Source organism: Leptopilina heterotoma, unplaced genomic scaffold (genome assembly GCF_015476425.1).
Source record: "Leptopilina heterotoma isolate Lh14 unplaced genomic scaffold, ASM1547642v1 Lhet_167, whole genome shotgun sequence".
NCBI classification, from domain to species: Eukaryota; Metazoa; Arthropoda; class Insecta; order Hymenoptera; family Figitidae; genus Leptopilina; species Leptopilina heterotoma.
In genome coordinates this window covers 397,610-425,365 of record NW_025110883.1, presented here as the reverse complement: position 1 = coordinate 425,365, position 27,756 = coordinate 397,610, and the positions used below count along the sequence as shown (strand labels likewise).

At 28.9% G+C, this 27,756-nt stretch overlaps 4 protein-coding genes across 11 annotated transcripts in view; 1 reads left to right on the top strand and 3 right to left on the bottom strand.

Moving 5' to 3' along the window:
• LOC122499380 (Down syndrome cell adhesion molecule-like protein Dscam2) overlaps positions 1-17,897 on the bottom strand; it is a 123,505-nt gene extending 105,608 nt beyond the window's left edge. For 4 of the 8 annotated variants that reach the window (XM_043607701.1, XM_043607707.1, XM_043607706.1 and 1 more), the window contains exon 1: positions 16,205-16,424. The gene's annotated coding sequence lies outside the window, so the exon portion shown is untranslated. Of the gene's footprint in view, positions 1-16,204; positions 16,425-16,806; positions 16,925-17,194; positions 17,304-17,443; positions 17,627-17,872 lie in introns of those variants that run through there. The other 4 variants (XM_043607705.1, XM_043607702.1, XM_043607704.1 and 1 more) reach the window with 4 other exon arrangements.
• Positions 17,898-18,334: 437 nt separating this feature from the next.
• Positions 18,335-22,625, bottom strand: LOC122499375 (solute carrier family 12 member 8). Its single transcript, XM_043607693.1, has 11 exons — positions 22,506-22,625; positions 21,765-22,026; positions 21,501-21,681; positions 21,202-21,347; positions 20,907-21,138; positions 20,623-20,824; positions 20,304-20,538; positions 19,897-20,214; positions 19,582-19,740; positions 19,321-19,499; positions 18,335-19,172 (listed from the first exon to the last, which is right to left on the bottom strand). Exons 2-11 carry the CDS (start codon positions 21,951-21,953, stop codon positions 19,013-19,015), a joined length of 2,001 nt encoding a protein of 666 aa, XP_043463628.1. The 5' UTR covers positions 21,954-22,026; positions 22,506-22,625; the 3' UTR covers positions 18,335-19,012.
• A 468-nt stretch (positions 22,626-23,093) lies between these two features.
• On the top strand, positions 23,094-26,479 carry LOC122499376 (transcription initiation factor IIA subunit 1). The gene is made up of 7 exons (XM_043607695.1): positions 23,094-23,298; positions 23,927-24,134; positions 24,239-24,514; positions 24,609-24,817; positions 24,893-25,036; positions 25,162-25,251; positions 25,367-26,479. Exons 1-7 carry the CDS (start codon positions 23,275-23,277, stop codon positions 25,472-25,474), a joined length of 1,059 nt encoding a protein of 352 aa, XP_043463630.1. The 5' UTR covers positions 23,094-23,274; the 3' UTR covers positions 25,475-26,479.
• Positions 25,811-27,719, bottom strand: LOC122499379 (ATP synthase subunit gamma, mitochondrial-like). Its single transcript, XM_043607700.1, has 2 exons — positions 27,144-27,719; positions 25,811-27,064 (listed from the first exon to the last, which is right to left on the bottom strand). The coding sequence occupies exons 1-2, from the start codon at positions 27,641-27,643 to the stop codon at positions 26,725-26,727; spliced, it is 840 nt and encodes a 279-aa protein (XP_043463635.1). The 5' UTR covers positions 27,644-27,719; the 3' UTR covers positions 25,811-26,724.
• Positions 27,720-27,756: the final 37 nt, after the last annotated feature.

Here is a 27,756-nt window from a genome sequence, read left to right as displayed (position 1 = left end):
GACCACGGATATATAATATTAAATATTTAAATATAAGTTATATTATAAGCAAAAATTTAAATGAACCTAAGTAAAAAAGAAAATTTGTAACAAAAATTTTTTGTTGGACAGGATCATAAGTTAACTATTTGTTAATTAATATTGTTTATAACAATTTAAATAAGTTATTTTTTAATCATAAAGGAAAAATATTATACAAATAAACTAAAATTAAAAAGAAAATGTGAAAAAAAATTTTTTTATTGGAGAGGAATCAAAGTTAACTATTTGTTAATTAATGTTGTTTATAATAATTGAAATATATTACTTTATGGATTTTTAATTGTCTGCTGGTAATATTGGATTAATTTGAACTGATTTAGAGCATGTGCAGTAACGGAATAAGAAAATAAACGTCCGTTTTTAAAAAATTGTGTTAATTTGTTAACTTTGATTGAAATTTGAAAATAAAAATTTTAAACAATTAAAAACTCAAAAATTGGCATCGAGGGATGTCTTAAGAATTTATTCTCCTTTAATTTAAAACAATAGGACAAACGCACCAATTGTCGAGGGTGAACCATTTGTCGATGTTATCATGAAGATAACCAAAAATATTGCCTAAAATGTTTAATTTATTTGTGGTTATAATATTAACATATTATTTTTGACATTTATAACTCTTAAAAACTCTTATTTATTTTTCACCCTTAAATTGAAATTCCATGTTTAAGGCAAAAAAATAAATTACTATTAATTAATAATTTTTAGTATTATTGTGAATTATTAATAATAAAAAATTTTTTATTAAAATTTTAAAAAATAGTTAAATTATAAATAATAGAGAATAAATAATTAAATTAATAATTTTTACCATATTTTTATGATAAACATATTAATTTATATATATATATATATATATATATATATATATATATATATATATATATATATATATATATATATATATATATATAACATACATTTTTAATAATTTTTCTATAAATAAATATGATACAGTCAATTTATTATGATAACACTGTATATAACGGTCCCATGATTCAAAAGGAAGTTTAAGCGAGGTCGCTTCCAAGCTTGCGTGGCTATGCGGTATGTCTATTCGACTTGCGTCCTCGAGGTCTAGGGTTCGATCCCCCGTGCGTGCGATATTTTTCCGTCTTAGTTTTAAGTGTTTTGTGTATAATTCTTAATAATGTTACATAAAGTATAGGTTTAAATAATTATTAACAATAATAATAATAATAAATTAGGCATTAATTTAAATAAGGATAGTCTGTCTAAATTAATGAAAGAAAATAAGAAAAATATTTTTTTTAAAACTTAGTTCAATAAAAGCAATTGTAATAATTATTTACATTTTTAATGACACTCATAAAATTTTATTTACTACAAAAATATTAATAATAATTATTAATATTGAAGTAAATACTCCCCATGCTTTAATAATCAAATAACGAGCTTTAATATAATAAAATGCAGTCAGTATTAGATTTCTACCTAGGTAGCGAAAAGATCGGGGGAAATTCCATGGCCCCGACAGGGCGGCCAGATCGGGCAAAGTGCCATGGCCCCGGTCGGTTTTAGTGTTTCAACCAGGCCGGGGCCAGGTCGGGTTGTCAGATCGGGGCCCGGTTTGTCCCGATCTGGCCCCGACCTGGCCCCGGTCAAAATTTCTGCACGGGGGAGTGCATTAGCGAATGAAATATCGGGTTGCAATGATATTGATTCTATCGCCGCTTGTGCTAAAGATACACACTCTAAAGTTGGAATCGCGAACAATTCAACATTTCAAATTGGAACCTATTTTAAATTTTAAATCGTTCAAATGGAAATATATTTTCCAATTAGAATTTCCTTTTTTCATGTACTATATAAAAAAACGTTCTAGTTGTGTACTTTCATCTACAAAACATATATTTATTTATATAAATATCTGAAGATACAACTAGAGAAATATATCTGAACCAAATATATGATATTAGTGAATTATGTGAATTGTAGAAAAATTGTGAATTTTAGAAATAAAAATAAAAGTACTTGGGGTTATAACGTTATAAGTGAATATAATATGGTGCTTGAAACATTTTTTTTTTTTGCAAAATAATTATTTTCGAGAAGCAAACATCAACCCATGCAGAAATTGAGATTGGAATTTTATGGGGTCCTAGCCAGAATTCCCTATCTGTAGTGGGGAACTGATTAGAGAAAATCGTTAGAACCCAACTACTTTCATAACGGTCGGCAGATGGGGTATAGACTAGAATATCTAGTCGGGAACTAGTATTAAAACTAGCTGTGTGTTGATAGGGCCCCGACTAGAATTTTCTAGTTGACTTTTAAAAATTATTATTTTTCAACTTAACCTATTTATAATTAAATTCTTCATTCATATTAACATTATTAATGAATGTTGTACACGAAAAACCTGAAACTTGAGTTGAAAAATCTCGTGCCCATGGGGGATCGAACCTTGGACCTTGGGGACTCCAGTCGGATACACATACCTCCCGGCCGTGATAGCTTGGAAGCACCTCCGCTTAAATAACATCCCGTGCAGCAATTCACCATTTGCCCCTATCTCTAGTAGGGCTCTCGCTAGATTCTAACTAGAATCTCTAGTCTAGAAAAACTAGTCGGGTTCCAATCAAATTCTAGTTAAATAATTTTTACCAGCATTATTTTTTAAAAAATTTTGCATATTATTTAATTATTTCATTTTTTAACATATTTGAAACCCAATTTTTAATATTGTAGAACATTCTTACATAAAATTCCAATAAAACAATTTTATTAAATAAAAATCTTTTATTTAATAAGTAAATTAAAAGAATAAGACACAAATAAATATTAATTATGTGAGTATAATTAATTTTTATTACCTAAATATTGTAATATTATCCGTAAAAATAATTATTTAAAAATATATGTAAGTGCAATTATACTTTAAAATGTTTTTGACAATTCATAAAAATATTTATTTATAGAAAGACAATTTATGTATATTACTTGTACACTAGTTTGTCGCTAGTTGGAAATCAATAAGGTCCTAGTGAGTTTTTCTAGTCTGAATTATCTAATAATTTCAATTAATAATAATTCTTTATAATCTAATAATAATTTAAATTAAAAAATTATAAAGTTATTAAATTATTTAAATTATTAAAATAATAAATAATAATATCAATTAATAATAATTCTTTATAAAACAAAATTAGTAATAATAATTCTTTAACTAGAATTTGATTGGAAACCGATTAGTTTTTGTAGACTAGAGATTCTAGTCAGAATCTAGCGAGGTTCTAGACAGATTTTTCTAGAGTAGATTTTCTAGGATGGTTCTAATCAGAATCCAACATTTGGTAGGGACAAGTAGGGAAATTTCTACATGGGAAGCCGAGAGGTTCATTACTTTTATGATTTTCCATTTCCCTCGAATCGATATTCAGGTTGACGAAAAAAAAGTGGAAATTGCTACAAGTCAAAAAAAAAATCTTGTCACTGACGAGAGTGTACACACTACATATGGTTTTTATATTCGCTTCCATTGAATGGCTCTCGACATTCTCAATCAGCGATATAGGGTAGGAAAAAAAATATTTCACCGTAGTACAGATGTAGTGCTTTTTTTCTACATCAACTCCATACACACGGTTATAACAACTTTTCCAAATGATAATATTGAGTGGGTGACATATCTCACTGGGAAATGCAATACAGTATAATGCATTGAGTATAGGAAATCATTAATTCATATATTTGAATTTATAGACAATAATTGCGGGATATAATATGATAATAATGATATTGAAATATCTGTTTGATTCAATACATATATTTACATGTATACATTAGTATTATCTACTTAAATGGATATATGTACTTGCAGAGGATGAGAATGATATCCTGCTTGCACATGCAACTTGCAACTGAACACGTTCATGGAGATATGCACAATTGCACGCACATCCAACGTCACGGGGAGAGAGTTGTGGTGAAATTAATAGGCGAATACTACCGAGATGGCAGAGCTCAAACTTTTTTCATAATATAACGAGAGTTTTGAGCTTCAAGCGTTACGAGGATGACGCGGACGTAAAGAGATGCTTTCACATCATGCGGCATGGCATGATGTGCCACATCATTTTAATTATACGATATTTTAAACCCCAATTTATGCACGAATTAATGTCCTTTACCTTTATATTCTTTCTTTACATTTTAATTATTGCCTTCTCTCATTTCCTACTAATTATGCCTACAAATGATAACATACACTATGAAATTGTACAATTATTTTCATCAAGAATCATTGGACATTTATTAAACGAAAAATAAAATGAAGAAAATGTATTTCCAGTGAAACGCATTTTCTTTCGCATAGAAAAAGTAGATTAATTGTCGTAAACTGCAAAACATTCAATTCTGACTAAGAAACGACAAGAAAGTGAATAATTAACTAATTTCCTATAATTAATTAAAATCAGTCACGAGGCGATGAGAGAAAACGAAAACTATTATCAAATAACTCGAAATTTTTTATAGAATAACATTTTTTAATTATAATTCGTCTTTTTCAAAAATATTTTTTTAAAGGATACATTTAATAAAAGAATTTATCAGTTTTTAAAACAATAATTAAATTAGCTTTAAAATTAATTTAATGAAATTAGTAACTTAATAAGTTTTTGTAAAAAAAAACGAATTCAATTTTTAATTTATTTCAGTGGAAGAGTAAAAAATATAATTCTTAACTTTTTGAACAATTAAAAATAGAATTTCAATAAGAATTACAATTTTCTGTTAATAGAAACAATTTAAGTAATGATCTAAATAGAAAGTTTCTCAAAGACAGAAAATTGTAATTTTTATTTGAATACAACGGTTAATTGTTTAAAATTTTGTAGATTAAATTCTTTTCATATAAAAAAACTCTTTCAATTAAGTTAAGATTCTTTAAATCGTGAATAGTTAATAAACAAATAAAGCAAATTCTTTTTTATATTCAATTTACAACCGAGTATTTGTAAATCAATTGACTTAATAAAAGAAAAAAAACCGTCACTGATGTCGAAAATAAAAAAATAAAAATTCAATTCGCCAATTACGAGATAACGTTATTCTATTTATTCATTAAGCAACAGATAAAATTTTCGATAAGCGTGAAAAAATCAATATTTTGAATCAATTAATTTATCTATTTGCGTATTTGGCGTGATTATAAACATCAATTGACTTTTTGTTCCTGCGGGTATACAATAATTTCGATGATATGATATCGCGAGAGATAACAATCACATATTGAAAAGCGACGACTCAACAGCGCGGAGAGTATGTATATATATATATATATTTGCAATTAAATGTCATTTGCAACGGTAGACGGAAACCGTTGGTCGGAGGTTGGAAAAGGGTTCGAGAAAAAGGAGAAGAGGAGGGGACATTAAATTGCAAAATAGTTTCGCGGTAAATAACGAGCGAAAAGTTTTCCCTCGAGAAGTCCACGACAGTCATTGCAAATGTCGAGAGTGAAGTCGTCGTCGTCGTCGTCGTCGTCGTCGTTAACCGTCCAGATGCAGATTTTATACTCCAAAAACTATATATACAAACGTCACATTGGACCATCGAGACGGCTTGTGATAAATTGATTTAAAAGAAGAAAAGAATCTTTTCGTCGAAAGGGGAGAAAAAATATAAAATAAATGAAAAAACCCCCAGATAAATAAAGATCGAATAAGTCGAAAGCAATCTTTTATGTTTACATCGCACACTCTCTTCCAAAACTAAAAGTCATCTCATTTAGTATACTCCCCTGAATTTGCACATTTATCTCCCTACAATTCTAGAGTCGACAATAACGACTAAAAATCGAATCTCTCTTAATTGAAAACGATTCTTCCTTGATTTTTTAAGCAAAAAAAAGAAACGAAAATGTTAATTTAATTCCATGAAAATTTCCTCCGAACTAAAGAGTTATAAAATTTTACATTCAATATAGAAACGAAATTTTAATATAGAATAAAGAAGGGGAATTTTAATATAGAAAAATGTTGAGTAATTATTACAATAGGAAAAAAGAAAAAAATATGCCCCGATCAATTTGTTTGAGAAGATTCAATTTTTTTTTTTTTTTTTTTGCGTAAAAAAAGAGAATTGTGAAGAGTCGGAAATTCTTTAAAAAATTCCCTGACTATAGTAATTAATCTCCGCGAGGAGGAGTAATAACACGAATTGGTAATTTTCACTTTGGCGCCTAATAGAAGTTTGCACAAAAAAATTGCAATTACAGCTCCATAATCATTTTAAGACTGCTCTATGATCTTCTTTCACTGCTTTTCACGAAAAAGAAATGAATTTAGTACAGTGCAAATTTGATCAAGAGAAAGAGGGAGAGGCAGATAGAAGTAATGACAGATTAGAGCGAAAAATTAAGAAGAAATGGAAAGAAAGGTGTACGATTTTAATACTTATCAAAAATTTTTTAAATAATTGAATTCTATAATTAAAAATAAAAATTATAATAAAGAGAAAGAAAGAGTAAACTAACTTTTATTGTATTTACAAACTAAAGACTCAAAGTTATTCTATGTCTTGTAAAAGTTACATTCTCATTTTCATGAAAGTAATATAACACTGCAGTTCTAGAGTCGCAAAAAAAATAATGTGCGACCATTTAAATTTGAATAAATCACAGCAGGTGGAAGATAAAAAAATTTCCGCGCCTTATCGTCTTTTTGAAAATAGCTATATAGAATAATGTCGATATCAACGATGCGCAGTTGACAGTTATGAAGGGTTCGTATATACTTTCACAACCCTCCATCGAAAAGCTTCACGCTCGTTACCTCCAAGTATAAGGAGATAGCAAAGTATATAGTACGTAGATTTTTACTTCGGATGAGGATACAAAAAGATTTCTTTTTTTCATGATCAATAACCTCGTGTATGCAAAAATTCTAATAAAAGTATAAAGATAAGAAAAACATCCAACAAAAAAGGACTTCTTCAACAATCAAAACTACATATATAGGTATATATGTACTCCATAAATATGTATAGTTTGATACTCTTTATAATGACTTAAACTCTAAAGACATCATTTTTTCTAGAAAATCCTGAATAAGACTGTAAGGTTAAGTAGTAAGCATAAAAAATTTAAATGAATGTTTCAGGATCAAAAGTTTGTGCAGTTAACATAACCCTTAAAATTTATCAACTATAGTAAATAATTTCGCCTTTTGTTACTTCATAATTTAATTAAAATACCTCCTTGACTCTTGTAACAGAAAATATTCTACATTTTCAGAATTTCTTTTAAGAACCTTTTCTAGGAAATTTTTTTCTAAATTTACTCTACTTCTTGTGGCAATTTAGTCACATGTAAAAAAAATTACTTATAATGTAATAAATAAATAAATATATATAGAATTAAAATCGACAGTGGGATTTCCTGAGTCATGATAGAGCAAATTAAAAAACTTTTCAACCCACTATCGTGGTTGCTGAGAAGGAAGAAAAAGAAGAAAAAGAAGGAAAAGAAGAAGAGAATGAAGAAAAGCCGGAACAAGAAAAAGTTGTCTCAAAGTCACTCGGATTCTCACTTTTATATATCACAAATAATAAAGATTTTCTTCTATCAAAAGAAAGCAAGTTTCTCTAATAACAGTTATTAAAATAACGAGTCATAAAAGATGAAGCTTAATATAGTTGTATTATATAATAAAGTACCTATATAAAAATACATAAAGAATATCAAAAATAAGAAAAATCGATTATAAATTATTGACCTCACGCCTCGCTTCATCATTTCAAAAGTCTTCATTCCCATCAAACTTCTATTTTCCAATTTAAAAGAAAATAAGTTTCAAAAAATCAATTTTTTAGTTCCAATAAAAATAGCAAGAAAGAAAAATTCGATAAAGAAAAATTCTTTTTGTAAACCTCTCAAAACTTGTAAAATTTTCTCGTGGTGAAATTGGAGATCAATTATATTATGTATAATGAAAGTTTGTGATAAGTATAAGTCAGTGAAGGGTTCGTAATAATATTGTGATTTAGGAGGTTAAACGAGAGTCGTGATTTTTCTTAACGTTTGGCTAGATTCGATATCCAATTAAGAAACACCCTCGGGCCAATTTTTCTCTCTCTCTCTCGCAAAGCAAATTGAGTTTATTTTCGACAAAATTTTCATTCTAGCCTCAACTGAATTCCCATTATTTCTTTTTTTTATTATCTTTTTTAATCTTCCGTTGACATACAGTGTCATTTTGGTCCAGATTAAATAATTAAAATTTAAAATATAAAAAAATTTTAAATCAAATTTTTATTATTGATTAAATAATATTTTTTTAAATTAAATAGAATTTTTGCTTTCATTCTTTATAAAAATTAAAATTAAATTTATTTGACGAAATAATCGTTTAAATCCACAGATTCATTCTTAAGAATAAAACTGCAAAAATGTATTCAATTTTTAATAACATTTGCAAAAACACGTATTTCTAGCGCAAGCCAATATTTGACAATTATTTTTTTTAATTAACTATGTATAAATCAATTTATAAAATCAACCCAATAAATATTTTTATAAATTGATATTTATTTATTTTTGTAAAAATAATTAAACGGAACTAAAATATAGTGAAAACCTGACAAAAATATAATTTGAAAAATAAACAAAAAACAGAATCCTTTCTTAAAAAAGACATGGAGTGGAAAGGTCGAATGTATCGAAAAGTATCGAAGTAAAGAATGGGCAATGAGAATGTAAAATCTTAATAGAAGGGTGTTTTTAAAATTGTTTGTACATGTGAAGGTGGCGCTGCAGTCGTATGTTATTTAAAAAGAGCGCGAATATATAAATTTTATTTTTGTTAAGAGAAAGTACACATAATAAATCTTATTTTGCATTGTCAAAAAAACGTCAACATTTCAAATATAAATAAGCAAATTATGAACTGAAAAATTTGAATATTATTATTAATAAAATAATGGACTTGGACAATGGACATATAAAAACTAGCACCGTAGACGGCCGCTTGCGGCCGTCGGAGGAGCTAGTATAAATAAAAATAATAAACAATAAATAAAATAAGTTAATAACATATAACAGAACAAAATGAAAATAAGAGGAAAAAGTTTCGGAAATAATAGAATTAGATTTTTTATTCAATATATTGGATAAAAAGTTATAGAGATTAAAAATTTGAAAATGAGCGTTGTCAGAAACTGAATTAATAAACAATTAACAAAACTTTATCAACTTGTGCATGAATTTCTCTCTGGTTATTTGCTTTTTTAAAAATTACATTTGGAAAAGATCGATTGCTATCAGTTAAAAGCAATGGACTTTCATTCGGCACAACGAATCAGTATCGATCAAAAGTTGATTGGGTGCGCTTGAAGTACACCTATTGCTTTTCAGTCAAGCGGCTGACCAATAACGACACTAACTACTGTGATTTATACATTTCATTTTTCCACCGATATACACATATACATATATATATATATATATATATATATTTATATTATTCCATTTCCAAAAACCGATTCAGCATTCTATATTTTCAAACTTTTTCCGATAGTCCAAAGTTATAGATTAATAAATAAATTTCAATTCGTTATTTTATTTCATTTATCTAATTTTTAAATATAATTTAATACTTTTATATTTCAAGTTTGGCATTTTATTTCTTATAAAATAAGTAATATTATAAGGTTTATTTATATTTATTTATAAATTTATTTATTTATTTAAGAAAATTATTTAAAAATTAAAACTCAAAATTAATTAATAGTTTGTTTTTCAAATGTCACCTAATATCAAAATATTATTTATTTTCATTCATTTAAATTTAATATTATAGAATTTAAATTCAGAAATTATTCATTAACATTTCACTGCTTTATTCACTCGGCTAAAACTATTACATTAACACAAAAACCCATTTACCTCATTGCAATTCGTTTTTAGCGCTTTTGTTGTAAAATTTACCACGAAAATCGTAAAATAGTAATTTACGTTATATAATAGCGCTTAGCGCTCGTCGCTCTATTTATGACAATATTTTTTGTCTCTTTATACTCTTTTTTAAGTGGATAAATAATTATTACCCTCTAAAAAATTTGTTCATTTTATTAAAAAAATATCAAAAATTTTTTGTTATCAACAATGTTTTACCAAAAGCAGAGAAAAGCAAAGAAATGTTTTGGGGTCGGTGACTATAAGAATTTTGATAATTAAAAATAATAAGAGCCTTCCTTTTGTTTATTAACGGCAGTATAATAGGAACATTCTTGTGTTTTTTAAACAGAGGACAAAATCTACTCGAGACGAAACAAATATAAATGTTCATAGACAAAATTTGCTAAGAGGAATACTTTTGAACGTGTCAGCACATTTAAAGAATGATTCACATACGATTTTTAATTAACTCCGGATATAAGGTATTTAAATTTCCACATTTGATAGGATGCAATTTCACACTCCGCGTCGAAACTCTTTGACACCCTCACCTGACGCTTTCAAGTACGCACAGAAAAGAGCGGGGAAGCCAAGTGTATTTGAACAGACACGCGACACTTGTTTTCTCTCTCTCTTGTTCCCTTTTATTTCTTTCACTTCCTTGTTCTCCTTATCTATTTTCCCCACTCTCTCTCTCTCTCTCTCTCTCACATGCACACACACACACACACACACGTGCAACTCCTTTGTATCGCCTTACAATAGACCACGCACATACTCTCCTCCCAGATTTTTCTCGCGCAATGGAATGCCATACATTTTCAAAATAAAAAAAAACGCTTTTTTCATTTTCCTTTTTTAATTAAACTATTGAGATTTGAGAGGTTTCACAGATGCTTTTATATGTAAAAATAATAATCTAATGCAAATAAAGAGATAATCATTTTTATGTAATCATCACATAGAAACTCAAAACTAAAATAAAATTAATTTTTTTGAAAGTGGGGGGACAACTTAAATATTTAAAACAAAACATTAAACAATTTTATTCAACTATACTGAAAAAAACGATATTGTTAATTCTGACATACGTTGATTTTAGTCTGAACTAACAATACAATATATGTACATATAACAGTTTTTATATAAAAACAATTTTCTTTCCTCAAAAAAAGATAAATTTCCTATCTTCCTATCTTCTATTACCTACGCAATAATAAAAGAGAAAAGATACAAATTTGAAATGCAGAGGGAGAAAAAGAAAAATGTGGCATAAAACGGTGATAGGTAATACTGAGGTAGTAAAAAATAAGAGGGAAAGATAGGTGAACTGTTAAAGTGATAGAGAGCATGATAAAGATAAAATAGGGGTAGTATAAGACAGAAGTGATTTAGAGTAAGTGGCAAAGAAAAAAAAGAAAGTTAGGTTAAGACTTGAAAGTGAGATAATAATGACGACAAGGTACGAAATAGAACGAATGGGGGAAAAAGGAAATATAATTCTTCAAATCCTCCACTCAAACATCTCAAGTTTTTCAGTGTTCCTAACATGCTACACGAGGGAAAATAATTTCAAGAGAAAAAGTTTTTCAAAGATAAAAAACTAAATCCAAAAAACAGAAACGATTACTGCATTTTAATTTTGCGTGACAGTGAGATATGAGAGAGAAGACATTCTCTCCGACAATGATTATCTCTCTCGACGTCGCGAGATCGACCGGAAGAGAGAGGAAGAACGGAATTCAATCAGAAATGCAGACGAAGGGAAAGAGAAGGAGTAGCTAGTGGTTCCGTTGAGTGGGTTGTAATACAATTACCAACAATTTGAATCGCATTCCCCGTTTGCAATTGAGTTTGCGGTTCAACGAAAATGGTTGAGACCTTACACGATGTTATAAACAGATTATGATCACTCGTTTTAAAAATGACTTTCCATCATCCCATCATTGACATTCAATACCTATCGTCATTTAAATTAGACTAAAACATTTTTAAATCTGCTGATTTTTGGCTGCTTTTTGCAGTCTGCGTTTAGTAACAAAAAAATGCTTCTTTTTGTTACTCAAGTTGCTTTCGAACAATTGTTTAAAAGCTATTCTTCCCGATATAGCTAATCTGTCAGATCACGTCAATATTTCTCAATGGAAAAATTCATCTCCATTGTCCCTCTCTATCAATCGTAGTTTGCCATCAACTCCTTTCCCTTTTGTTTTTTACATTTTTTGATTAGCGTCGTTAGCGTGCCATTTTGCTCCGTTTTTATGCACAAAACACACGCTCTTTGAAGCGTGCATGTATAGAGTAATGAGCCGGCTGGCTCAATATGTTTCTTTCCCTCTTCACGCCCTCGGAATCAATATGGAAAGTCATTGCCTCCGGGGAAAGAATAGAAAGGATCAGAATAGTGACAGAGTATAAGAGAAAAAATCACAGGGGAAAATGAAGAAAAGCAGAGAGAGACGCCAAATCCCTTAACCATAGCCAATACCAGGGGAAACAACGGGAACCAAGCTTCTATCCTTTTTTCGCAACTCTTTAGGAAAACTCACGGGAAACAAACTACTCTAGTCGAGAAACATTTTTTTCGTTTTCAAACGACTCGACGCTCGTTTTTCTTTCGATGTACCTTCAATATATTATTATTCTAATTTGTAAAGCCCCTTTTATCCATAAAATTAAATGGGTCAGTTTGAGTAAAACTATGTTTTACAATTCAAATCATGCAACTCTTTGAAAAATAGTGATTACAAAAAGAAAAATTGATACCTTGTCTACTATCTTTAGGAAAAATGACCAGTGTGTGGATAAAAGCAATAGAAGAGGGGGGTGTGTGTTGCAAAGAAGGGTGGCAAAGAAGAAGGAGCGGGAGGGACAGTGGATTGGCAAAAGAAGGGAGTTGCCTTTAAGTTTGCCTTTACGACGTCGACGAAGGCGAAGCTTTGAAAGAAGAAGCTCCGTCTACGAAAGCCGGTGACATTTTCCCCGGGAAATCTAATTTCCCGGTCTCAAGTGTGACGGCAGGGCAAAGATGGGGGACGGGAATGTGAAAAAAAGTGGAAAAAAGTGAAAAAAAAGAAGAGAAAGAGAGACGAAGGCGTTTCCCAGTGATGCGACGGGTTTGACGGTGTAAATATTTAAGCAGCAAATCCTGTCATGGGTCCTGCATCTGCACAACGTCATCAAGAAAATAAAAAATCCCAGCCAGAGAGGATTCACTTCCATTTTTCATGTCATTCAACATTATAATATGCATTTTGTTCAAAAATTTTCTTACTTTCCTTTGAATACCTACTAATTTGCTTTTGTTTAAAATTATATTATATTCACCAGAATAAAAAAGATGGAAAAGTTTATATTTACATAACAGATTTAGGAAGGAAATTTGGAAAAGCGACGTAAACTTTTAGTAAGTAGGTAAGAGACAGACCAAAATCTACTTGCACTTCTCCTTCTTGAGACAAATATAAACAAAAGAAATCTTCAAGTATGTGTATACGCATGCAGAAAGAATGGAATACGGTCCATTTCGTGCCTCCTGCGCCGGTGAAACTGCCGCCACGATAAAAGCTCACCCCGTAAAAGGAATCCTCGCCCCAGGCGCCGCGTCTCCAGCGCGTTAATTGTAATGGTACCTATTAATTACGATAATGGACCCTCTGTATACTCTTTTCGACCCTTTGCGAGTCTCTGCTTCGTCCCACTCGACTTTTCAGCTTCTTCGCCCTTCTTCTTCTTCTTCAAGCATATACTTGAAATAATAATAATAATAATAATAATAATAATAATAATAATATTTTCTACAATAATCAAACAAAAATTCTTTCCTATTTGTCACACAATGCGCAATGCGAGTGTAAAATTTCTACAACATCAACAAAGAAAAACTAAACTAAACTGAAATTTTATTTTGTTTGAGGCTCTGCAAACTGAACCAAGTAAAGAATCTTATTTTGTATGTACAATTTTCATTGTAAAAAATAAAAAATAGTATAAATATGCGAGAAACCCAAAACAAGTATTATCTTTTCGGATTGTATTAATTATCCTTCCAAAGAAAAGATAAATTCGAAATGAAAAGCATTATGATTTATTTGAATAGAAACCATACTGAATATATGTATACCTATATACAATATATAAACGCGAGTATATGTGAGCAAGAAAGAAGCCCATTAGCGGTTACGCGAAAGCGAGTTGGTCGTTCATAATACTATATTCACCACTACCAACCCCCATGTTTTGCCACCGTCAATCGCCTTCAACGCTATACCACTTTTATACTTATATATGTATACTACTCGCAAAGTCGTTTGTTGTCGTCTCACTCACCAACAATTATATTCCCAAACACACCTACAATTTTCGCGTCAACATCTTCAGAATGAAATCAAATATCGCACTTTGTACTTTCTTAAGTACAACTCTCTCGATAAACTTTAAGAAAACTTTCAACTATCAAGTTTCTTAAATGTCCCATAGTGATTCTACTGTACCTATATAAAATAAAACAACATTTTGTGACAGTATTTTTTTACAACATGCAATTTAAAAGTAACTTCTATAATTAACTTTCTTTAAAAATAGTTTCCAAAGGTGGAAATCTATCATCTTAAAATGTTTCAATTTCCTTTCAATATTGAATTTATAATGTAGAATCAAACCTGGTCATAAGTGAGACGCTAATTTTCTGGGCTTAAATACTAAAAACTAAAAAGGGATAAAAGAATATTTCAAAACAATTCTATAGAATTTTCATAGAATGACTGCGCATGAAATCTAGATCTTTAGAATTTCACGAGAATAATTCAATAGAATAAAATATCTACATAAATTCTAGTAAATAATAAAAAGTGTTAATAATTTTTTTTTAAACTGCGTAAATATATTTAAAACTGATGATTGCACTTTTAAACTTTATGTATTTTCACATATAAAATAAAATAATATTTAATCAAATAAATCTATATTTCTCATAAACGCTTCTTATATTAATATTTGTGCATCATTTATTAATATTAAAATTAAATTTTATTAGATATTTAATTTATTTATTGCTTTTAGTATTGGTCAATGTATAGAATAAGAAAAAAATCACCTCAAAAAAATAAAAGAATATTAAATTGCATTTTGTAAATCAAACTTTATGATATTTATTATTGTACCTCGTATTTTTGTTTATTAAAAAATACCGCGTTCAGTTCAAAAATTTTATTTTACAGCAAGCGAGGAAACGTTTTTTTTTTATTATTAATCGATAAAACAAAATTTTAACCATCAAATAAACTTTGTAATCTTTAATAAAGATATTTCAAATATAAAATACAATAAACTTCAAAAACAATTCACTGTATATTTAATAACAGTAATAAAAAATTTATTTGATAATATTAAGTAAAATATTTAATAAAAAATGCAGTAAAATTCAATGCATCTTTTTAATATGATAATTATTTGAAAATTTGTTATTAATTTCTTTTTAATAAAAATAAAAATGTTTACTTTTGCTAAATTGTTTCACACATTTAGACAATTACCTACTAAAATTTTGATAATTTAATTTGATTTCAATTTTTAAAATTAAGATTAATTTATTTACTTTGAAAAAATTGTTCCATTTTTTATAATGAGAAAAAATGGGAATGGAAATAAAATATTTTGATAAAAAAAAAAATATTTGAAAATTTGGAGAGAAAAATGTAGAGAAAAATGTAGAAAAAATATTCCATATTGATATAAAAAAAATTTAGTTCATTTTCATCTATTGAAAAATTATATTAAAGAAAAAACTATTTGCACAAGAACTATTCACACGTGTAGCTCTCATGAACCGGTAAAAACCATCTGCACGTGCGTAAAATTCTTCACAAGCGGAATTTATCTCAAAAGTAAATAAAACTACCTTCAATATTCACGAAGCACTTCAAGAATTTTCAGATTAAAATCTCAATAATATTTTCTCATTCAAGTTCGATAAAAAAAATATTAGAAAAGAATACCAAAAAAAATTCCCATTTTAGAATTCATAACTCAATTTAACCTCAGTATTCGCGTCACTACCTTTTCCCGCAATTTCTTAAAAATTTATTTATAAATAAATTAGAGAAAACAAATTTTTGTCAATCTAATTAAAAATAAAGTTTTTTATTTTCTGGGGGTATTAAAAGTTGATAATTTTGAAAGATAAATAAAATAAAGGGAAAAAAAGAGAGAAAAAAAACTGGTATAAAAATTGGGGCTCACCGCAGCTGGCGGAAGTTGAAAAGAAGTGAATAAAATTGGCAGATTTTTGGCAGAGTTTGTATCAGATATGCAGGCGCAGCCTCCGAGAACCGAGAGAGCAGTTGCTCCGAACATACACACGGTTGGTGGTTGGTCGCGCACTGAAGTTTGAACGCGAATCCGACAGATCCGACTAGATCCCTGTAGCGACCCAACACCACCCCCACACATACGGACACAAACATTCCCTGCTTTTTCAGGTACCCCTTTCGTTTCGACGACCTAACATTCAATCTCAATGATTCACAATCCTTCATTAAACAAGAATCATCTCTAAATTCGATTAGTTACTCTAGTAAATTTCTAGAAACTAAGAAAATTCATTTTTAACTTTCAACAAACAAAAGTCCAAAACTGATAATGATGATTGTACTGACGAACAAGAGAAAATTCCAACATCAACATTTTTCATTATACATTATTAAATCATTGAAAAATGTTTCTTAAAAAAGATCAGTAAAATTGTTTCGAAAATATAAGATTTTTCAGAACGTTAAAATAAATATTTCAGTAAACCATAAAATGGAAAGCTGTCAAATATATTATTAAAATAACAAACTCACCGTGATGTCACAAAATCAAAAATATACACAATCCAAGGTATTTTAATTTCCATATTTCTGAATTTTCCTTCGAAATTATAATTATTCCAAAATAATATTCATGTTTGTTGGTGGTGACCTGAAAAATTCATGAAAATTGTTATTAATATTCAATTTAAACAAAAATTAGATTTATAAATATCTAATACATTTAATTTTACAAACTATACGAAATTGATCGCATTAATTAAATCAGTAATATTGTTCGATAATTAATTTTACAATAGTTTTTGTATAATTATGTATTCAAACTCATCTTGATATAAAGCATTATTATTAATAATTAATTATATTTTCTCGATATTATATGAGTATATAAACAAAAATTACAAATTTATAAAATGTTTACCTGAACTGATGAAATTGTGAATAGCATAACAATTCAACAGTGTCAATAATGTTATAATTATTATTATTAATTCACTAACTCTACACTAAATTGATATAAAAAGTAATAACGAACTTACAAATTAATAAATTTATACCATTTATACTCATTTGCTGTTATTTCAATCAAGAAAAAAATCAAAGTTGGATAAAATAAAGAACGTAAATAACTACAATAATGCGAATACAATAACAATGAGCTTTTGCAAACCTTGTTCACGAATTATATACATTTTCTTAATGAAAAACGTATGAATTTTCAGTAAAAACGTTTAATCCCAACTTCATTTTATCAAAATTTGTCAATATACTTAAACACGAACTACTTTTAATATAATCGAATATTAAGCAAATTAATGTCGCAATATTTTGAGGTTAGAACCTCAAACGTACACCCGCTCAACCGGAAGTTTTTGATCCAAGTGGATCCAAGTGATCAAAAACAGCGCGAATGACTATATATCCAAGTAGATCAACGGAATGGAATTTTCTTTCAAAGAAATATACTATTTTTTAATTTGCGCTTGCCGTTTTTATATACACAAAATGATGTAAAACAAGTTTAATTAATTATTAAATTAATATTATTTAAAATTATTAAATAATTAATTTTTTTAATGGAAATAATGAATATATTTACCACCGATAAATTACATGTTCTACCCTGCTCCTCCGCTCTACCGGAAATGATGGACGCTTCTCGAACTAATCACGTGATACCATTTCAATCACTCTCATTGGTTGCCTTAAAAGGGCGGGGAACTTTTTTGAATTCAAATAATATTTTAACTTTAAACGTAATTACACATATTATGTATATACAATAAAATACAAAATATTTATTAATCAATACATTTACGTTCAGGTTTATTTTACATTTTCACTTTAATCGGGTATAAGAAAAGATTTTACTAAAATAAATATTTACATAGAAATTAGTAAAATATAAACAATAATGTTTTTATTATTACAATTATTATAATAAATATATCATTGAAATTTAATTATGTACTTAATAACTAATATTTTACTGTTTGGGTTGAAAAAGTTAAATAATGACAATAAAATTCTTATAAATTAAATTAAACCTTTATTAAAAGTTTTTCACAATTAATTATAATTGGTTAGGACATTTATAAAAACCTAAAAAGCTACAATATATTTATATAAATATATAAATTATTTATGTACAGAGTATCTGAAGTGACGAACATAGGTGAAGAGTTTAATAATTAAGAACTCTTTGTTCGTCAGCAGTCTAGCAAGAATTCCTTTGCTTTTTTTCATTAAAAATCTTACAAAATTTAATCTCACAAATTTTATCTTTGACAATCAAAGAATATTTTCAGTCCAAGTAAATCTTGCAGAATGTGCTTTAAAATTTTCAATAAAATAGTATAATTATATAGCTGCTATAAAATTCACAAAGTGTCTTTAACATTAATTTTCATATTAAAAGTCATTTTTAAAAAATAAAACTTTCTGGAATGTCTTGTAAAAGAATAAATCATTCCAATTTCAAGTACTAGAGCATCGTAGAATAAAAAAATCTAAAACACTAATAAATCAAATATAATTTTTAATTCAAATAGCCTCTATTAAAATAAGCAAATTAATATTAACATGGAATTAATTAAAATTCTTTTTAAATTGTGCGAAAACTATGCCATTATTTATAATTTCATTAAATAGAAAATAATACTTTACGAGAAAGTAAAATTAATTAAAATTTGAATCAGCAATACTAATTTAAGTATGCTCAATTTTTTGGTTTAGACTATCAATCAATGTAAACATATTGTCCAGTGACTGTTGAAGTTTGATGATATCTTCTTCTCTCGGAGAAATCTTCATTCTCTTCATTTAATTGTGCGGAAGATGTTTCAACTCCAGGATGAACGGACGTTACAACTATTTGTTCGTAATCGTAAACTTTTCTCCTGGAAAAATGATTCAATTAATGCATAATACATATCTCTAAATTTATAAAAAAAAAAAAAGAAAAGAAACAAAATTGTCTTGATAATTTGTTAAAAATTCGTATTAAAATTAGAATTAATTTTAAAAAATTATGCTACAATTTCTCACCCCATTAATTTGAGAATTGAATTTTTTAACCATTTAAAGAGTTTAAATTCAGCGGAAACTCCAGGTTTCACAGCAGGATTTGCGTGTCCTATATAACTCCAAACGAGGAAAACAACAATAATATTCACTAATGCGTACACCCAGTTGACCAAGAACATTATCAAAAGTTTCACGAGCGCCTGGAACGAAACATTATTTATTATTTAAATTTTTAATAAATTAGTGTTTTTTAAATATTTCTTTTCTGAAAAAGTAACTTACGCCGAGGAGGGAAAACCAACGATTGCAAAAAGGACTGTACCAGTTTCCTAATTTTCCGTGAATATGTACTCTCCTCGCCATCGTATCAGCTACACTGCTATTTTCATCTAAACTTGGCGACGACTCGACATTTACATTATCTGAGAAATTTGGATTTGTCTGAAAAAAATAATTCATCCAACAAAATATTCAATTTTTAAATTTCATTAAATTAAAAACAAAAAATGAAAATGTAAGCATCAAAATTGAAAATAAATATTAATATTTTAATGTTTCAACATTTTTTAGTGGTAACTAATATTTAAAAAAACTCACAGCAATAGTTTTATGTCGAATTCTTTCGGGGAATAAAACGTCTAAATCATTTTCAGTCTCTACACCTTCATTTCTCTCGGCAGCGCCGTAATTTCTGTCAAAAGTTGGAGTTTGAGACGAGAATCTTTGTTCTCGCGAGTGTCGTAAGTCAAATGTTTGAGCTAATGCAAAGTAAGCATAGTCCATGCAAGCGTAGGTCAACAAAAATGGCATTGTAACTATCACAGCTAGTGTATTAATTTGTCCTTTAATAATAAAAGCCAGTGTGATAGTAGCCACCACCATCATTGCATAGATTGGTACTTTATTTGGTCCTTTCTAAAAATAAAATTCTTCTTTCAAAATATTGCAAACAAATTTTTTAAATATATTCTATGTAAGTTGAAAAAGAAATGCAGTATACTAACGCCTTTTTGTAAGCAACTGATGCCAGGTATAACATTTTGTCCAGCAATTGATTGAAGAACTCTTGGTGTACCATACATTGCTCCCAAACAGCTACTAAACGAAGAGACGTAAAGCCCCGCGAGGAGCAAGACCGGAAAGGCTGACACTGTCGAGGCTATCATGAAATTATTTTTCAAAATTTCCCTCGTGCAAGTTGTTGCAAGAAAGAGTGAGAAAATCAAGTAAAGAAACGTTCTGCAAAAATAGAAAATTATCATCCTCCACTATTTTTCTTTTAGAGAAATTAAAAATTATATATTATTTAATTGCTTTAATTACCCTGTTCCTAGAGCTGCCAATGTTCCATTCGGAATATTAGTTGATGGTTGTCGTAAATCGCCACTCATGTTAATTCCAGCCAAAACGCCAGTAACAGTTGGGAAAAATACACCAAAACTTGTAAACCATCCGTTTCCTTTGTCGTAGGATGGGAAAATATTTTTTCTCAAATTTCCCGATAGCCATCCTTCGAATCCAGACTCTAAAAAAAAATTAACAAAATATTTTTTACAATAATTAGTACCAAAACTAATTTAACTATTACTTTAAAAGTTTAAATTTACCAGGATTTTCGTGAGTGAATGAGCCAACCATAAAATCGGCACCAGCCAAAAGAAGAATAAGCAAAAGAATAAATTGAAGTTTCACGACCCATTTTACTCCAGCGACATTTATCACCGAAAGTAAAAGTACCGCAGCACAAGCGCATATTTGTTCTGCCCAGGGTATTTGATGACCGAAAAATACGGCCATAGTTTCTCCAAAACCCAAAGCGTTGAGAGCACAACCAACCGCCTAAATATTGAAATTCCAAATTAGAACCAAAAAATAAAAAAACGACAAAATGTAATAATTTACCTGTCCAAAGCAGTATAATAATCCAATAGAACCACCAAATCTCGACCCAAGAACATGAGATAGTAAAAAATAAACTCCACCGCTTTCGACTCGGCATCTTTCACAAATTCCTACTGCTGACAGCACTGTCACCAATGCGACACAAACTGAAAAATGTTTAATAGATTATATTATTTTTTACCATAAAAAAAAAAATTAGAGATATTCATTAAATTAAAAAATTTGAAAATAAATTCAAAAATAAAATGTAATAAAATTAATGTTTAGAGATAGAAATTTTAAAACATGTAAATAATTGCCTGTTGCTAAAATTATTAAAACTGCATGTAAAGCTCCTGCTTCTCCCACTATCCATCCTGATCTTAAGAAAACAATTACTCCAAAAATGTTAATTAAACAGGAAGTAAAAACTCCATCCCAAGTACCAAATAAAACTGGCTGGGATATAAAAAAATTTGACTTCCACCATGGATCGGCATTCTGTAAAAAGAATAAAAAAGACAATTACAGATGAATTAGATTTATTTTTTTTCCAGTTATTGTAAATCTAATAAAGTACTTACATATTCCTGAGCAAAAAGTTCATTTGTTCCCGTTTGATACATTTCAGGGCCAAATTCATCGTAACTTCTGTTTTGTGATTGTTCACTACGATTTTCTGTTTCTCGCAAACCATATCTCGACCAATCGACTTGATTACTATTACTAGAATTGTTACTAAATATTACGTTTTCATCATCTCTCGAACGCATCTTGACTCTTTTTATATCTAGTTTAGAAAGTTTCTTAAAATTAAATCATCAAAAGCATCGTCTTTATGTGGAGCTGAAATAAAAGAAACAATTATAATTGCCTTAAAAAAATTTAAAAGAATACAAATTTTATCAATTATTCATAAAAACTAATATTAACCTTTTCTATTTTAATTTTAATAAGAAATAAAAAAGGAGGTGTTATAAAAAAAGGAGAATAGGTAGTATTAATAATTAAATGCTGTAAAACAATAATAAGATAGTTGTCTTTTTCTTTCAACAATTACTATAAAGAAAAATATAGCAATATGGATTAAAAATCTTCTATAGATTCTAAGTTTATTTAATAATGAAATTAACAAGTAAATTGAGGTCAAAAAATTGTTATATTCATTTTTTAAGAACTTTTATAATGTACCGTAGAGGTTAGGAATTGTCAAATAAATTCTTTTTTATTTCAAATTTACAACACTTAATTAATTTATTTATTTAATGAATATGTTTAATTTTTGTAAATTTATTCCATTTTACATAAGATCGTAATATACGAACCTTTAATAATTTTATCACAATGTAAATATTATTACTTCCTGTTAAATGTCAAAAATCACTTGAGGCGGCCATTTTTAAAAACGTCATCTAGGATCGTCACTACCAAAGTCAAAACATGTATAAAGTTTGAAAAAATAATAATTTGTAATAGATTCAGTAAATAATTCAACTGATTTTTAAAAATTATTTGTCAACTATTTACAGTTGAATATTAGAGATTTATAATAATTAATATTGACAATTTTATAAAGTTTATAATTTATAATATGATCAAGGGCAAGGCTTTAAGCTGAGTGTTTTGCCTATTTTGCCGTTTTGCGTTGATCAATGAGTGTAACAAGGATAGAAGAATATGAAAACAACTGCGAGCATGTAAACACAGCTTAAAGTCCCATTTGGCCTAAAGGTTCTCTCACAGCTCTGCTGACGAGGCAAGAGCAAGAGTATATGAGCGAGAAGAAACATTTGAATTTAGATTCTCTTTTTCACTCACACTCATTCATAACTGGCTGGCAGAAGAGCTGTGACCGCACCTTTAAACTTGTCGTCACATGTAAACTCTCGAGTTTTGGAGTTTTCACATGAGAAAATTTACTACTACAGTTTTGCGAGTCTCGTTAACAGAAATAAGTGCAAATTAGTGTGTATTGTCCGATGAGAAAGTATAAAAGGCTTGTGAGCGACAGGGAACTTCGGCATTGAGAGGCAACGTTGATTTAGGATTATTGGTATTGTTTTTCGTTTGATTGACAATACGAATCATCCCACAATGTCCCTCAGTCAAACCAGCGTGGTGAGTAAAGAGAAATGAAACTAGAACATGAAAAGCGAGATGATTAATAACGATTGCCATGTACATGTGTCATATCTTTTGCAAACTATAATGGTTACCTGGACAAAGTATTAAACGTTCATTTTTTGCATTGTCTGCATAATTTTTATTAAACTGAAAATTGTCAATTTCCTGCTACTGGAGAATAACAAATTATTTAGTCATGTGCATTATTTCATTAAAAACTCTATCAGAATGTTAACTATAAAAATTTGACAATGTAGCTTCATTCAAAGACAATTATGTCACGTATTTTTCCATTACCAAATTTCTTATCTGAATAAACAATTGTAGCGTATCTAACACGTGTAATTTGCTTATCACTGTATTTTCTAATGAATTTAAAAGTTTTCATTTTCTTCTTTATTAAAGCCATAATAAAGTTTTGTTCATACATTATCAGAAAGTAATATAGATTAGACTCAATATTTAATGATAATCTGTTCATCATTTTTCCTTGAATTTCTTTAGATTAACTATTAATATAAAAAATTATTTTTAGCTTTTTCTTTCATCAATTTCAAATATGATTTCTAATATTGTTTTTATTATTTTTTTTAATGTAAATAATTTTGTGCTTTTCTTCTAGTTAAAACTGTATAATACCGTAATAGAGGATGTAATTGCTGGAGTGCGTGAGTCTTTTCTGGACGAAGGGGTGGACGAACAAGTGCTACAAGAACTGAAACAAATATGGGAAAATAAGTTAATATCTAGCAAAGCAGTTGAATTGAATCCCGATTCCCCGGAACCTCCACCACCTCAAGTTCTTCATAAGTCTGTTAACGTTAGTAAAGGTTCGTTTCGAGAAAATTATCTTTTTGAATAATAATGAAAAAATAATTAAGTAATTCAAATGATAAAAATCGGATTAAAAATACATTTCATTATTTATTGGCAGCAAATTCGGGTGTAACGAAAAATAATGTACAACAGTCGTCAACAGGAAGCTCTTCCATAGTACAACAACCTCAGCAACTATCTCAACCTCAACAAACATTGACTCATAATAGAGGCATTCTCAATCAACAAACAATAACTCAAACAGTGCAACAAGTTGCGACAACTCCCGTTTCTGTCCTGGAAAGACAAGTGCCAATTCAAATCACGTTACCTGCTCAAGGCGACACCCAAGCTCGAGTCTTAACCATTCACGTTCCTGCCTCTGCAATCGCGGGTAAATCTTATTCCTTTCTTTGAGAAAATTTATTTTTTATTTATTCCTATCGTTAAGAATTAATCTAATGAGAAAAACAAATGTTTTTCGACAGGAAATCAACTGCAGCAGATTTTAACTGGACCCGTTATCACAGCTGCAATGGGATTACCTGCAGAATTTGCAACAACACTTTTACAGCAACACGTGAATTCTACATTGCAAGGTCAAGCTGGTTTAACTACCGTACAGGTGAATCAACCTCTTCAAGTTGTCTCGCAGTCATCTAATAACATCGCTGCCCAACGAACAATTCAAAATCAAGTACGTACATACTTAATTTTGTAATTTGACATTTTAGTAAGAAATATTTTCTGAATCTATATTTTCTAATTAAAGGGGAATATAGCGCAACTAGATGGCCAACATGGAGACTCGTCAGATGATGATGACGATGAGGAGGAAGATGACAATGATGATGACGATGAAGATCTCGATGAAAATCAAGAAGAGGAAAATGATGACGCCGCTGCACGAGAAGAGGTCTGACAATCTTTTCTTTTTTTTAATTTAAAAAATGTCTTAAAACTGACAGTAATTTATTTCACACTACTTTAAATTGTTTTGACATCTAGTTCGGAAAGATAGAAATTTTTTCTTTTATTCAGGAACCCCTCAATTCCGAAGATGATGTAACTGATGACGATCCTACTGATCAATTTGAAACGGACAATGTTGTTGTTTGCCAATATGACAAGGTAGTTAAAAAGCAAATTTTATAAGTTTTATTTTATGAGAAAATTCCGAAATGTAATCAATTTAATGAAAAATTTATATTATAAATAATCACATGGTTGGTTGTATTTGTTTTAGATTACGAGGAGCAGGAACAAATGGAAGTTCTTCTTGAAAGATGGCATCATGAACTTAAGTGGGAAAGACTTTGTGTTTCAAAAAGCGGGTGGCGATGCAGAATGGTGAAGTGTTTTTATTAATTATTTTGTCAAATCTTTTTCTTATCGTCAGTTGTTTTTAATGTCTTTTACCAGAAAAAAATTAAAGACTGTATATGCATCGAAACAAGTGGCGTTTCAAAGAAAATAAGAAGTCATCTTTGTGTAATTTCCATGAAATTAGCAATTGTCAAAGAGCGCAAGGTGAACTAGAAAATATCTTTAATCCGAAACAAAATTCATTTTAAACACTTTTTCGGATATTTTTTTGATTTTATTACATTTTGACATTTTTGATTATTTTCAATGATTCAATTATTTTTATCACATTATTTGTTGTCAAAGTTGTATGCATTAAATCTTGATTTGTTTTTTATATTTATTTTTCATTAACAATATTTTAGTGAAATAAGTCGCGGAAAATTTAAAACAAAAGGAAAATTTAATTTTTTGTCCAGTTGAAGTTCACCTTGAGCGATGTGAATTAAGTAGCAAAATGCAAAGTCTGGTCAATATATGGATTTTTGTGCAAAATTAATTGCCAATTAACTGTATATTCAGCTATTTTTTTCTATATTTGTGCATAATTTCTATTATTTTAACTCTTTTAAAGAGATAATTGTCTGTATGACTGCGATTCTTTTGGTAAATGTTCGATAAGCTATAATCTTTTTAAATCTCCAATTTCCGCCTTCAATATCAGTTACGAAGCGTTAAAAAATCTGTATTGTAAGTATTTTCCATGTATGTAATTACTTAGGGTTTTTTTTCCTTACAATTCAATTATTATTACATATTATTATTATTATTATTATTATTATTATTTCAAAGTGCTCGTATTTGCAACACATTATAGTCAGTCAAAATGCATTTGTAAACCTCAAGTCATTTTTCTTTTTGTTTGTTTTTAATATATTGTGGTAATTAATTTCATTAAGGGTGTTGTACATAGATTAAGATATGAGGCAACTGGAAAAAGCGATTTTGTGCAAATGCGATTAAAATAAATGTGTCTTAAATTGTTGATGAAAAATTTGAGATAATAATGCTCCTTAGTTTAATTTATTACTATTATTATTGGTACTTAAAAATATGGAGACATTGCAAAAAACTGTAAAACAAAGAAATCGGAACCAAAAGGAAATTTTGAAGTATATATAAATATATATAGTATATAATTTTCACTTGAATAAATATTGCAAATTTCCTTCAAGTTATAGATTTTATATGACAAATATAGCTTTAGAGAATCAGATTTAAAATTATAAGAAAAATTGATTAATCCTTTCTTTCCACAGCACTCGCACCGGAGATAATTTCGATCAATTCTCTTGTTATTGTTGCTTGTCTAGTTCGATTGTAGGACAAAATTAATCCTTTGATCATTTCGGAAGCATTTCTTGTTGCGCTCTCCATTGCATTCATTCTTGCCGCGTATTCGCTTGTGATTCCTTCCTTTAGAAGCCAATAAATTATCGCGACTGTTGTGAATTCCAGCCAACATCTAATAGTCTCTGCAGTAATGTCGTCGTAAAAAAGAAATCTACTCGATTCATAAAGAGCCCCTGACTCGTAAAGATTAATAGCCGAAACACTATAGGAACTTGCATTGATAAACCTGATTGATAAACAGTGATTTCAGCAAAATAAAGTACATCTTAATTGGGAGGAAAAAGAAAGTAAAGAATTGAACCAACTTGTTGTAATAGATGAGAGTTTGATGGAACTTATTATCAGCTTGAGTTTTTAAAATTTTCTGCGAAATGGAAGCGGCATCAATAAATGTCATTGGCTTCTTTCCAATTTCAGTGGCAACCCATAAAATCTTGTCCGAATGATCACGCGATAAAATCACACGAGTTTTATCGCCTATGCAAATTAGTTTTGTTTTCATTGAAAGTTTCGATAAACGTTGGAAATCTGTGATAACTGCTTTAGCAATTCCTGAATGAATTGAACCGCAAAGTCCACGATCACCGGTGAGTGTAATCACCAATTGTGATTCAGGGTCAATCGGTGGATTTAATTCAATTAAGTCGTAAAATTGTACTGCTGCTTTGCCAAATGAACGCACACTTTTCAATTCCCTTTCTGTTTTTGCATATTTTGCCGCCGAAACCATTCGCATTGTCTGCGATATTTTTTTTGTATTACCCACGGATCTTATACGATTCTTTATTACTTTCAGCGTCGTCATGTCACTTTTTTACATTATGTCAATATTTACATTATATTTATCAATAAAAATTATTGTCCTGTCCTATATATATATGTATAGTTTTCATATGGAAAAGGAGGTTAAAAACAGTT